This window comes from Fragaria vesca, linkage group LG6 (assembly GCF_000184155.1).
Source record: "Fragaria vesca subsp. vesca linkage group LG6, FraVesHawaii_1.0, whole genome shotgun sequence".
Classification (NCBI taxonomy): domain Eukaryota; kingdom Viridiplantae; phylum Streptophyta; class Magnoliopsida; order Rosales; family Rosaceae; genus Fragaria; species Fragaria vesca.
Genome location: NC_020496.1, coordinates 6,956,466 through 6,968,167, shown reverse-complemented (window position 1 = coordinate 6,968,167; position 11,702 = coordinate 6,956,466). Strand labels below are relative to the sequence as shown.

Below are 11,702 nucleotides of genomic sequence, written 5' to 3'. Positions count from 1 at the left end.
CACAGTACCCAATGGAATTCGTACACGTTTTTTTTAAGAGCCGAGAAAGGTCAAAAAACACTCTAAGCGAGTAAGCTTGGCTTTCTTGTCGGAGGGTAAAACAATGTAAAACCGTACGGGAAACGGGCCCGACCCGTGACCCGGACCCGAAGAAGATTTTGCCAAAATAAAACGAAATCTTTCTCTCTTTCTCTCTCCTCAATTGAAGAAACAAATCGCCCCAGTATTTTTTTTCTCTCTCTAAATTTTTTTTCATTTTTATTTTTATTTTTCCATTTTCGCTGTGCCGCCACCACTGTTTTATGCGCCTCCATCGTCGTCGTCTTCTTCTTCTTCTTCCTCGCCTGGTAGGGTTTCTAGGGTTTTCAGAGCCGAATTTCCGAGCTGGATTCTCTGTCCTTCCTCAGGCGAATCTCCATGCGCCGCTGGTTTAGCGGCTTCGTCGATTAGGACTCTCTTATCTGTTTTAAACCTCCACTCCTTCTCCTTCGTCTTCTTCGTTTCCGCTCTCGATCTCAACAGGACTCTAGGATTTCAGCGGCGGATGGTTTTTCAATCACGGCGGAGTTGATTGCTTGCTCTCTGTGTGTGTGATTTGGATTTTGAATGGCATTGGGGGATTTGATGGCCTCCAGGTTTTCGCAATCCTCGGTGGCCGTCGTCTCCAACCACTTCGACGACTGCGCTTCCAGCCACGACGACAGCGATTTGAGAAGAGAATCGGAGACTGCGAGTAGTAGTTACAATGAGAATGCCACCGCTACCACTACGAGCATGGCTTACTTGCCTCAGACCGTTGTGCTGTGTGAGCTCCGGCACGACTCGTTCGAGGCCAGAATGCCTACTGGTCCTTCTGATAGCGGATTGGTTTCGAAATGGCGCCCCAAAGACCGAGTAAGCCTTTTGATACTGGAAATTTGGATGATACAGTGCTTGAGTGATTGTTGAGTGTGAGATCACTGACCTGAAATTGCTTGTTTAGCTCATGGCTCGGTTTTCGCTTTTGTTTTACTTGAGCTGTAGATTAAGCTTATTAATCTGAATTTTTAGTGATATGAAAGGTTGATTGGTTATACTTTTCGTCATGGATTTGTATGGAGTAGAATTAGGTAATTGATGTTGTGTGCTATGAAGTTTAAACATTCTCTTGCCAATTTTGGTTCTGCTGATTTTATGATTTCCATGCCCCCTGTTTGAATCTCTACCTCTTAGAGGTTATAATTTCATCATCAGTGGACAAAATTTAATTTAGTTTTTTACTAATGTAAAAGAAAAGGCATAAACACACTAAGTGCCACCTTGTTCGCATCTCTGGTGTCTGTGATATTATGCTTGGACTCCTGGCTTTTTGGGTAAAATCTTCTTTTTCATGTCTTCTCGTAAGCCTAGATTTCTTTAATTTGCAGTAAGAGTGAAGTTTATTATCTTTAAGTTCAGTTTTGAAAGTGATGAGGGGATATTCTGAAAGAGTTTAACCTTTAAATGTATCATATGACAGGAAGATATAGTATCATGATATGACCTTTTGAATGTCCTATAGTCGATACCAATTTCTTCAGTTTCTGTTTCTGTGACCGACTGATTTTTAAAATATTATGGTCGGGGTGAACTCTGATTTCACAAAATTTTGTGCATGGCTTTTGAAATGTTTGGTTCTTTATACAAACATCTCCCCTTTCTATTACTCTGATAAGGGATTTTAGAAGTATTGGTGTTACTTCTGATGTAATTGGAACAAGAGATTTGAAGTGTAAGGTATACTTCTTATAGTATTGGGGATTTCAACACGTCTTAGGATTGATGTGGTGGTGTTGGTCTAAATCAGTGTAGGTAATCATAGGTGGTAATGGAGGTATTGCCTGTGTTAGTGGTTGCCTGTCATTTGGTTTGGTTTGGTTTAACAATTGGTCTTGTAACTGTGTTTGAACAATGAATTTCGTATTTGAAATTTTAACTTTTGCAATGTGCAATTATGTTGCTGTCGATATTGCCTTAATGATTAATCTTCAACGCATGGGTCTTTCAAAATATTATATGATTTCTTACTTGGAATTTACATATTCAAATTAGTTTCTTGGCTTAGTGTCTGGTTGAAAATGCCTGAAATATTTGTATTTCGTCATGCATATTACCACTGCTTTCTAACTTTTAACTTCTGTGCAGATGAAGACGGGATGTGTAGCTCTAGTATTATGTTTAAACATTAGCGTTGATCCGCCCGATGTAATTAAGATATCTCCCTGTGCCAGAATGGAGTGCTGGATAGGTGCTTTTATGCTGCTGTTTTTTACTATTGCTATGTATTTGGTCATGTATTGGTTATCAGCTTTCTATTTACTTCCCTCTATGTTGATATGTTGAGTCTTTAGTAGTTGGCTCTGTATGCTAGTGTTCTGTCATAGATCCTTTGGTTCCATTACTTTGAATGCTCAAAGCGTTCTTATATCAAAATCGGTACCCCAAGTATATTCACATTCCTTGATGGAGATCTAAACTCATTCTATTAAAATCTTTTTGTACAGTAATTGTGCCACATACAAGGCACAGTAATTGTGCCACATACATTTGTTTACTCCCTTGTGTTGCAATTTATGCCTTACTGAATTTCTCATTTATGCTGTTTGAAGACTGCTCACTGTTCTTCTCCTTTCTTTTTTCAGATCCATTTTCTATGGCTCCAACAAAAGCTCTTGAAACAATTGGTAAAACCTTGAGTACACAGTATGAAAGATGGCAACCAAGGGTGAGGATGCTGGTGCACTGCTATTTTCTTGTCTTGTTTTATATTGAGTATTGATTTCGGCTTACAATGTTTGACAGGAAAAATACAGGCAACCAAGGGTGAGGATGCTGGTGCACTGTTATTTTTCCTGTCTTGTTTTATATTGAGTATTGATTTTGGCTTACAATGTTTGACAGGCAAAATACAGGGTCCAGCTCGATCCTACTGTAGATGAAATCAAGAAGCTTTGTAGTACATGCCGTAAAAATGCCAAGTCTGAGAGAGTTCTTTTCCATTATAATGGTCATGGGGTACCCAAGCCCACTGCTAATGGTGAAATTTGGCTATTTAATAAGGTTTTTACTAAATTGAAGCTTCCTGTCCTTATGTTGCATTGTTAACATAAAAATACCCCCTGTCCTAATTTTTTGTTTTGTTTTGGGTGCAGAGCTATACACAGTATATTCCCTTGCCAATTAGTGACCTTGATTCCTGGTTAAAGACACCTTCAATCTATGTCTTTGACTGTTCTGCGGCTGGCATGATTATTAATTCATTCATTGAGGTATCTAACACTTGAGTTATACATGTTGTACTGAATTGATAAATTATTCCTTTTTTATTGCCCATTTGGTATAATACTTTTTAAAGTCTATACTTATAATTATAATTTTGGCATATTTGTTTTTGCTCAGCTTCATGACTTTGCTGGCTCTAGCTCTGGATCTCCAAGAGATTGTATCTTGCTTGCTGCCTGTGAAGCACACGAGACTCTTCCGCAGAGTGCTGAATTTCCTGCTGATGTCTTCACTTCTTGCCTCACAACTCCCATCAAGATGGCTTTAAGATGGTGAAACTTTCTCCTTGTTTTTTTAGTGTTCTTATTATCATTCTAAGCTTATCTTGCTATATGAAGTCATGCTATTAGAAATATATTGTTAAGTGAAATAATGGCCTCTCATAATTTTAATCTTCGTGGCCCCGCTATATTCTGGCATGCTTTATCATTCCAATGTTTTGTTTGAATGTGGCATATGTTGCATTACTGACTCACAATAACATAATTTGGGGACGCTAATAACTTTTCTCTTATCTTGTTTCAGGTTCTGCACACGATCCTTACTTCATGAGTCTCTTGATTATTCACTGATAGATAAAATACCTGGCCGTCAAACTGATCGGAAAACCCTTTTGGGTGAACTGAACTGGATTTTTACTGCTGTCACTGACACGATTGCATGGAATGTTCTTCCTCATGGTAATTTTTCAATTTACCTTTATGGTGTATCATTGACTATATTCAAATCGCCTGGTTATTTATGGCTTATTCATCTATCTGTTTTGCAGATCTTTTCCAGAGACTATTCAGACAAGATCTTTTAGTTGCCAGCCTGTTTAGAAACTTTTTACTTGCAGAGCGGATTATGCGATCTGCAAACTGCTCTCCAATCTCTCATCCACAGTTGCCTTCTACTCATCAGCACCACATGTGGTACTAAAGGATATAATTCTCAAGTTTATGCTTTATGTGTTATTGAATAAATGATCACTTTTGCTTATGCACTCTGCAGGGATGCATGGGACATGGCAGCTGAGATATGCCTTTCTCAGCTTCCATTGTTGGTTGAGGATCCTAACGCTGAGTTTCAGGTGTGCTTCATTTCATGTGCAAGTTTCATATTCTTTGATCATGTACCAGATGAAATTTAAATCATTTGACAATGGTTATATGCAGAATGATTCATTTCATTAATGCCATAATTTGTATTCGCATGATATGCCTACCAAAATTTTTCCTGTGGATTCCTTGTGCAGTGGTGTTTATCCTATTGACTTCAATTTTATTATTATTTTTTGCTATACCAGCCAAGTCCATTTTTCACTGAGCAGTTGACTGCTTTTGAGGTATGGCTGGACCACGGGTCTGAACTCAAGAAACCACCGGAGCAGTTGCCTATTGTACTTCAGGTTTGATGCTCTACTTGTCACTTAAACTAGTTTGGGTTGACTAAAAGCAAAGCTTGTGGGAGTAACATCATAAAACACATTAATAAGTCATGCTATTATATTGAGATTTGGTTGTTACGGTGGGTTGACCATGGTCGTAAATTGTTAGTATGCCAGTTGCCTGGTTGGTATCACCAAGTTAGTATCCTATGTGAGGCATTTGATAAAGAAAAAGATTACAAAAGAAATGACTTTTAAGAAGAAAAAAGAGAAAGGAAGTAGGGGAGGATAATTTAAAAATTGTGGATGTATGGGTCTTCTAGCATAACATAGAGGATCTGATTTTCTTTTATATATTGATTCAGCTCATCTACTTTTGTAATATTTTTATACCTCATGTATCATCTATGTATTAGGTCTTACTTAGTCAATGCCATCGGTTTCGAGCTCTAGTTCTTCTCGGAAGATTCCTTGATATGGGACCCTGGGCTGTAGATCTGGTAATTCTTCTTTCTATTTGCATTTCCATTCCATATTCTATCTGATATTTTTGAGTAATAACTAATAAGATATTTTTATTTGGGATAACGTTTATGTCATATAGGCATTGTCTGTCGGAATATTTCCATATGTACTGAAGCTGTTGCAAACGATGACACCTGAACTACGACAGATTCTTGTATTCATTTGGACAAAAATTCTTGCACTGGATAAGGTATATCTAGATTTCCTTGGAACATTCCCTTCTCAGATAGTGATACTGATGTGTAGTTATCAGAATGTATCACGTTCTGTATGTCATTATGTCACTATTCTGGCTAATTCTAGTCTTAGTCGTCCTTGTCTACATATCCAAATTATTCTTATCCTTTATATGCCATGCGTTATATCTTATCAACCAAGTTTTTTCCTTCCCATTTTACTTTTTAAATAATACCTTCACATTCTACCTTTCATTTGCTATATAGTCCCCTTTTTTGTTAGATTAGTATTGATTTTATTGTGTTGCGCGGTTTCTAGTCATGCCAGGTGGATCTAGTGAAGGATGGGGGTCATACATATTTCATCAGGTTTCTTGATAGCATGGAAGCATATCCAGAGCAGCGTGCAATGGCTGCTTTTGTTTTGGCTGTAATAGTTGATGGCCATAGACGTGGCCAGGAAGCTTGTATTGAAGCAGGTTTAATCCATGTTTGTTTGAAGCACCTTCAGGGTTCAACACCAAATGACACACAAACTGAACCCCTATTTCTTCAGTGGCTATGCCTCTGTCTGGGGAAACTATGGGAGGATTTCACAGAGGCCCAAATATTTGGTTTGAAGGCAGATGCCCCGGCAATATGTGCTCCTCTGCTTGCTGAGCCCCAACCAGAGGTTTACATTTTTACCATCTAGACTGTTTTTAATATAAGACAATTTGGATCTTACGTTTATGTTCTGTTACTTAGGTATTGAAATTGTTCCATTTCAGGTGAGGGCTTCTGCTGTTTTCGCATTGGGCACCCTGCTTGATGTGGGTTCAGGATCATGTAGAGAAGGCAATGGTGGAGATGATGAATATGATGATGATGAAAAGATCCGGGCTGAAGTTAGTATCATTAGAAGCCTATTAACTGTTGTTTCAGATGGAAGCCCTCTTGTCAGAGCAGAAGTTGCTGTCGGTATGTATTGGTCATTTTATAATCTTATATATGGGGTTGGAATATTAATTGCTTATGAGTAGTTATGTGCTTTTGATTACTAGTTAATGGTTACATAGCTAGTATTGCTTCCTTTCCATCTCCATTTCAAGCATCAGGCTTACTGATATTAATGATGAAGAGATATCTAGTGACAAATGTATTGAAGTATGGTTTCTTCATTGTCTTGACAGCTCTAGGACGCTTTGCCTTTGGACACAACAAGCACCTGAAGTCAATTGCTGCTGCATATTGGAAACCACAGTCTAATTCTCTTCTGACTTCCTTGCCTACTTTGGTTACTATTAACGGTCCTGGTAGTGCTTCTTCTCAGATTGGTCCACTTTTAAGAGTTGGCAATGACAGCCCATCGGTTCGGGATGACAGAGTTTCTACCAGCAGTCCCCTGGCAAGTTCCGGAATTATGCATGGTTCGCCATTGTCTGACGATTTATCTCATCATTCTGATTCTGGAATATTAGATGATGGTGGGAGCAATGGGATTGTTAACCATTTGACACCCCAACCCCTGGACAATGCAATCTATTCTCAGTGTGTAGTGGCTATGTGTACCTTGGCCAAAGATCCATCTCCACGAATTGCAAAAATTGGTCGCCGAGTATTAGCTATTATAGGGATTGAACAAGTGGTGGCGAAACCTGTAAAGTCCGCCGGTATCAGTGTTCGCCCAGGTGAATCCATAGCAGCGTCCCAAAGTCCAAGTCTTGCTGGATTGGCTCGATCATCTTCATGGTTTGATATGAATGGAGGTAAAGATATCCTGGTGAAAATCACTTTTATTACAGTTGGCCGTTTGTTTCCCCCCCTCCGGAAAAATAGAATATAATTTCAGGGACCAATTAAAGTTGATAAAGAGTGCATGCTGCTTGGTTATGTTTTTTTGTCTCACATTCAGCTCCAGTTTTGACAGCATGTTGCTTTAGGTGTCAGATTAATCTGTTACTGCACCTCCTGTCTGAGTTATTTGCTTTTGCACTGCTATTGACAGGTCATTTGCCCTTCCGAACTCCACCTGTCAGCCCTCCTAGGGCAAATTACTTAACTGGAATGCGAAGAGTTTGCTCTCTAGAATTTAGGCCTCATCTGATGAGTCCAGATTCCGGATTAGCTGATCCTCTTTTAGGTTCTGGGGGAGCTTCTGGTGCCTCAGAACGAAGCTTTCTTCCTCAGTCAACAATCTACAATTGGAGTTGTGGTCACTTTTCCAAGCCACTTCTTACAGTGGCAGATGACAGTAAAGAAATAGTAACAAGAAGAGAGGAGAGAGAAAACTTTGCCATGGAGCATATAGCTAAATGCCGGCACTCATGTTGGTTTTCCTCTTTATTCTTTATCTGTCAATCTATTAATTCAATTTTGATAACATTTGATTATTTGTTAATTGATCTAATATATATTCCATGTTATTTGTCAGCTGTTAGCAAGCTTAATAATCAAATTGCAAGCTGGGACACAAAATTTGAGACGGGCACGAAAACCATCCTGCTGGAACCATTCTCTCCTATTGTAATCGCGGCTGATGAGAATGAACGAATCAGGTTTGTAGGTCTTGCTTGTATTTGATATTTCGCTTAGCATCTTTAATTTGTCCATGAGATTAAAAGCTTGATTTTGTTATGTAGCATCATGTAGACATGTTTCTGAAATTTTAAGCCTTTGTTCTATCATTCTTCTTGTGCTTTCATAAACCATCTCACATATCTAAAGATAGAACTTTGCTGAAAATAGTCATCAATTTATTATGACTTCTTAATAAAGTGTGCGACTGATATCAGTTGGCTGTTCCTTGGCCTTTCGCTAACAGAATCAAGTGCCCTTTTAGTGCATTTTTCTTTTCTTTTTGTTATGTGTGATATAATCAAGGGACGTAGTTGCGATTACTCTCATACTGGCAATCCAATGACTGAATTATTATGTGTTTATTGCTTTGTAGGGTATGGAATTACCAAGAGGCTAAGGAGGCTATCCTTCTGAATAGCTTTGATAACCATGATTTTCCAGACAAAGGAATCTCCAAGCTCTGCTTTGTGAATGAACTTGATGACAGTTTGCTTCTTGCTGCCTCAAGTAAACTTCTACACTGAAAGATATGAACTTCTTTGTTAGGAAGGCTTATTAGTCCAAAAGTTTCTTATCCTTTGCACTTGTTTTCATGTGATCATATTAACAGGTGATGGAAACGTTCGGATTTGGAAAGATTATACTGTGAAGGGTAAACAGAAGCTTGTTACAGCATTTTCTTCAATTCAAGGACATAAACCTGGTGTGCGAAGTCTGAACGCTGTTGTGGATTGGCAGCAGCAATCTGGATATCTGGTATGCTTTCTTATGCTGTTATACTTATATGGACTGATGGACATTATGTCATTTTTCCTTTGTTCTTATTCTTTGCCCACTTTATTTTTTTACATTGCTAGTATGCCTCTGGTGAGCTATCATCCATTATGCTTTGGGATCTCGATAAGGAGCAGCTTGTTAATTCTATTCATTCTCAATCAGACTGTAGCATTTCAGCATTGGTGAGTTATACCAGATCACTTTATATTATGTTGACTTGCTTGTGATTGGCTATGTTATTGTTAGAATATATAATGAGCTTGATGGAAGAAATGAACTTGATAAAAATTTATCCTGCAATATCTGTGTAGGCTGCATCTCAAGTTCATGGAAGTCAACTCGCAGCTGGTTTTGTTGATGGTTCTGTTAGGCTTTATGATGTGCGATCTCCTGAAATGTAAGCACTCAAAAGTTTCTTGTTGCATGATGCAAATATTAGCAGTGGACTACCTTTGATGGTCTTCGGCTTAGTTTGGTATTGTGGTTTAAAACTCAATTTTTGAAAAATCAGTTTTAAATAAGCAACCCCCAACCTGCTTTTCAAAATCGTGGTTATTTAAACTAAAAAGTTTTAGATAAGCAGGTTTTAAGATTTTACCAAACAAAAAATCTATTCAAAATGGTAATTATAAGTGATTTTAATTCCCAAAACTCAATACCAAACTGGGCCTTACTGTTCTTTGATATACGACCTAATGATTTATCCTCATTTGACTGTTACTTTTGGTCCTTTATCTTTGAACATAAGTTGCTGGGTTTGAGCATTGCTCTGTATTCTGGTTTTATTTTGATATTGGTTTTGCATAAGCAAGTGCATTCAGTTGATTTACTTATTGTGCCTCTGTAATCCTTAGGCTTGTCTGTGAAATGCGGCCACATGCTCAAAAGCTAGAAAGAGTTGTAGGAAACGTACAGAAGATGGAAAGAGGTGTTGGGAACACTCAGAAGGTAGAAAGAGTTGTGGGGATTGGCTTTCAACCAGGGCTTGATCCTTCTAAGGTAAGAAATGACAGATGTTTGTCATGGGCTATGATAAAGTTATTCCACATTGTCCACTGACTTGCAGTTTGCTTGTATATTTTATATCTGTTGGTATAGCTTACCTAACATGTTGCCTTTGTACAGATTGTAAGTGCATGTCAGGCTGGTGACATTCAGTTCCTTGATATCAGAAATAGTAGAGATCCCTACCTCACAATCGAAGCTCACAGGGGTTCACTCACAGCTTTAGCTGTTCATAGACACGCTCCGCTCATTGCCAGTGGTTCAGCCAAGCAACTCATAAAGGTCTTTAGTTTGGAGGGTGAACAATTAGGCACCATCAGATACTACCCATCCTTTATGGCCCAAAAAATTGGTCCTGTTAGCTGCCTCGCCTTCCATCCGTATGAAGTACTGCTTGCTGCTGGTGCTGCAGATGCTTGCGCGTCCATCTATGCCGACGACAACTCTCAAGGTAGGTGAAAATGCAAATTCTTTTCTGACTGGTTTGATAAGCCTTCCTTTCGTATCGGGAAGGCAGTGCAAGTGGATGGAACTTCAATCGCAATTCTGCTGTCGAAGATTACCATCGGTGCTATTGAGGATTACTTGGTGCATCTGGACCATTGTGTGATACGTTCCACTGCCCTCCCTAACCATGTTTGCTGTTGATGGGTCTGGAAGTTCTGAAAGTATTGGTAGGGTGCACTCTACCAAGTGTATGCTATGATATTCATTAGCCTCCGGCATTGAAAGTCAAATTTGTGGGAATCAATTCCTGCTTATATTGGGGGCTCTGGGAAATAATCTGTTATATAGGTAAATGTGTGTAAATATCCTTTTAATGTTTTTAGATCCCTCATTTTCGTGTGTTCAATTTTTTTCTTTCCCCAATTTGTAAATGCAACAAGCTTCTTATGATCATAATGTTAGTGTTGCATATAGATGGTGAAGTGGGTAATCATCTCCTACTAACTCGCCATTGTATTACTAGAATTTCTGAATTTCTTTTCCCCTTGAATTAGCCATCGGTAACTTGTAATTAGCTCTTCAAGATGTTTGAGCTTGTGTCTATCTCTTCTCCCATACCTATCTCTAAGTTCAGCACAGAAGTAACGTTATAGCTGAGGATTGGTTTCATTTAATTTAATATGCACGGCGGGGTTATAGCTATAACGTTATATACCTATCTCCAAACACGGGCACCATCAAGACTCCCATCACTAATCTTGTATCTTCAAAATGAAAACTTTTCAAGTTTCAATACAGTACAAATAATACAAATAAGAGTGCAGTTATTAGGATTTTTAAATTTGCTCATTTGACATCATTTTATTATGAATTATTAAACGACTTATTTATCTTTTTATACAATGACTATTAAGGACATTAATAAAACAAAACATAATATTACATTTATTCTTCTAAATTTTATAATTCAATAATAATGAATTGCATTTTTTATTATTTTCTTTATTGATTTTTATTTTCTAGTTTTACCACATACTTATTAAAGTATTTATATATTTATATTATCATACATGTCACATGCATATACAAAGTGAAAAAATATTTTTACAAAAAATTATGATCTATCAATTATTAAAAAATAAAAAATAAATATCATAATATTTTTACAAATATTATGATCTATCAATTATTAAAATAATTTATCATCATGAGGTATAAAAACAAAAAATATAAACTTACGAAAAAAATAGTATATGTAAATTAAATACAAAAGTAACAAAAATATAGAATAGTTCATGTAAGAACATTATTTTGATGATTGAGAAATAAAATTTGAGACACAATCCTTTTTATTTTTTATTTTTAAGAGAATAGTATTCTTCATGATTCGAAATAATTTTTCTCGAAAATTGATGTCATTGAAAATTATTTTTTAGAATTTGATCAAAAAATGAATGTCTAGTGACATTTTATATATGCAAAATAAAAAAATAACAAAAAATACAAGAAAATCAAGAAATACAAGGTCGGGAATGGAGGTTTGT

The 11,702-nt window shown here is 37.3% G+C and overlaps 1 protein-coding gene across 1 annotated transcript; it reads left to right on the top strand.

The window, feature by feature from the left end:
- The first annotated feature begins 440 nt into the window (after nucleotides 1-440).
- LOC101302666 (regulatory-associated protein of TOR 1-like) lies at nucleotides 441-10,759 on the top strand. Its single transcript, XM_004302480.1, has 23 exons — nucleotides 441-894; nucleotides 2,164-2,266; nucleotides 2,661-2,743; nucleotides 2,920-3,078; nucleotides 3,171-3,287; nucleotides 3,418-3,572; nucleotides 3,826-3,980; nucleotides 4,070-4,214; nucleotides 4,294-4,372; nucleotides 4,589-4,690; nucleotides 5,086-5,169; nucleotides 5,274-5,384; nucleotides 5,690-6,043; nucleotides 6,141-6,330; nucleotides 6,543-7,118; nucleotides 7,358-7,678; nucleotides 7,784-7,907; nucleotides 8,303-8,436; nucleotides 8,540-8,685; nucleotides 8,787-8,888; nucleotides 9,018-9,103; nucleotides 9,561-9,705; nucleotides 9,832-10,759. The coding sequence occupies exons 1-23, from the start codon at nucleotides 607-609 to the stop codon at nucleotides 10,168-10,170; spliced, it is 4,098 nt and encodes a 1,365-aa protein (XP_004302528.1). The 5' UTR covers nucleotides 441-606; the 3' UTR covers nucleotides 10,171-10,759.
- The last annotated feature ends 943 nt before the right edge of the window (nucleotides 10,760-11,702 follow it).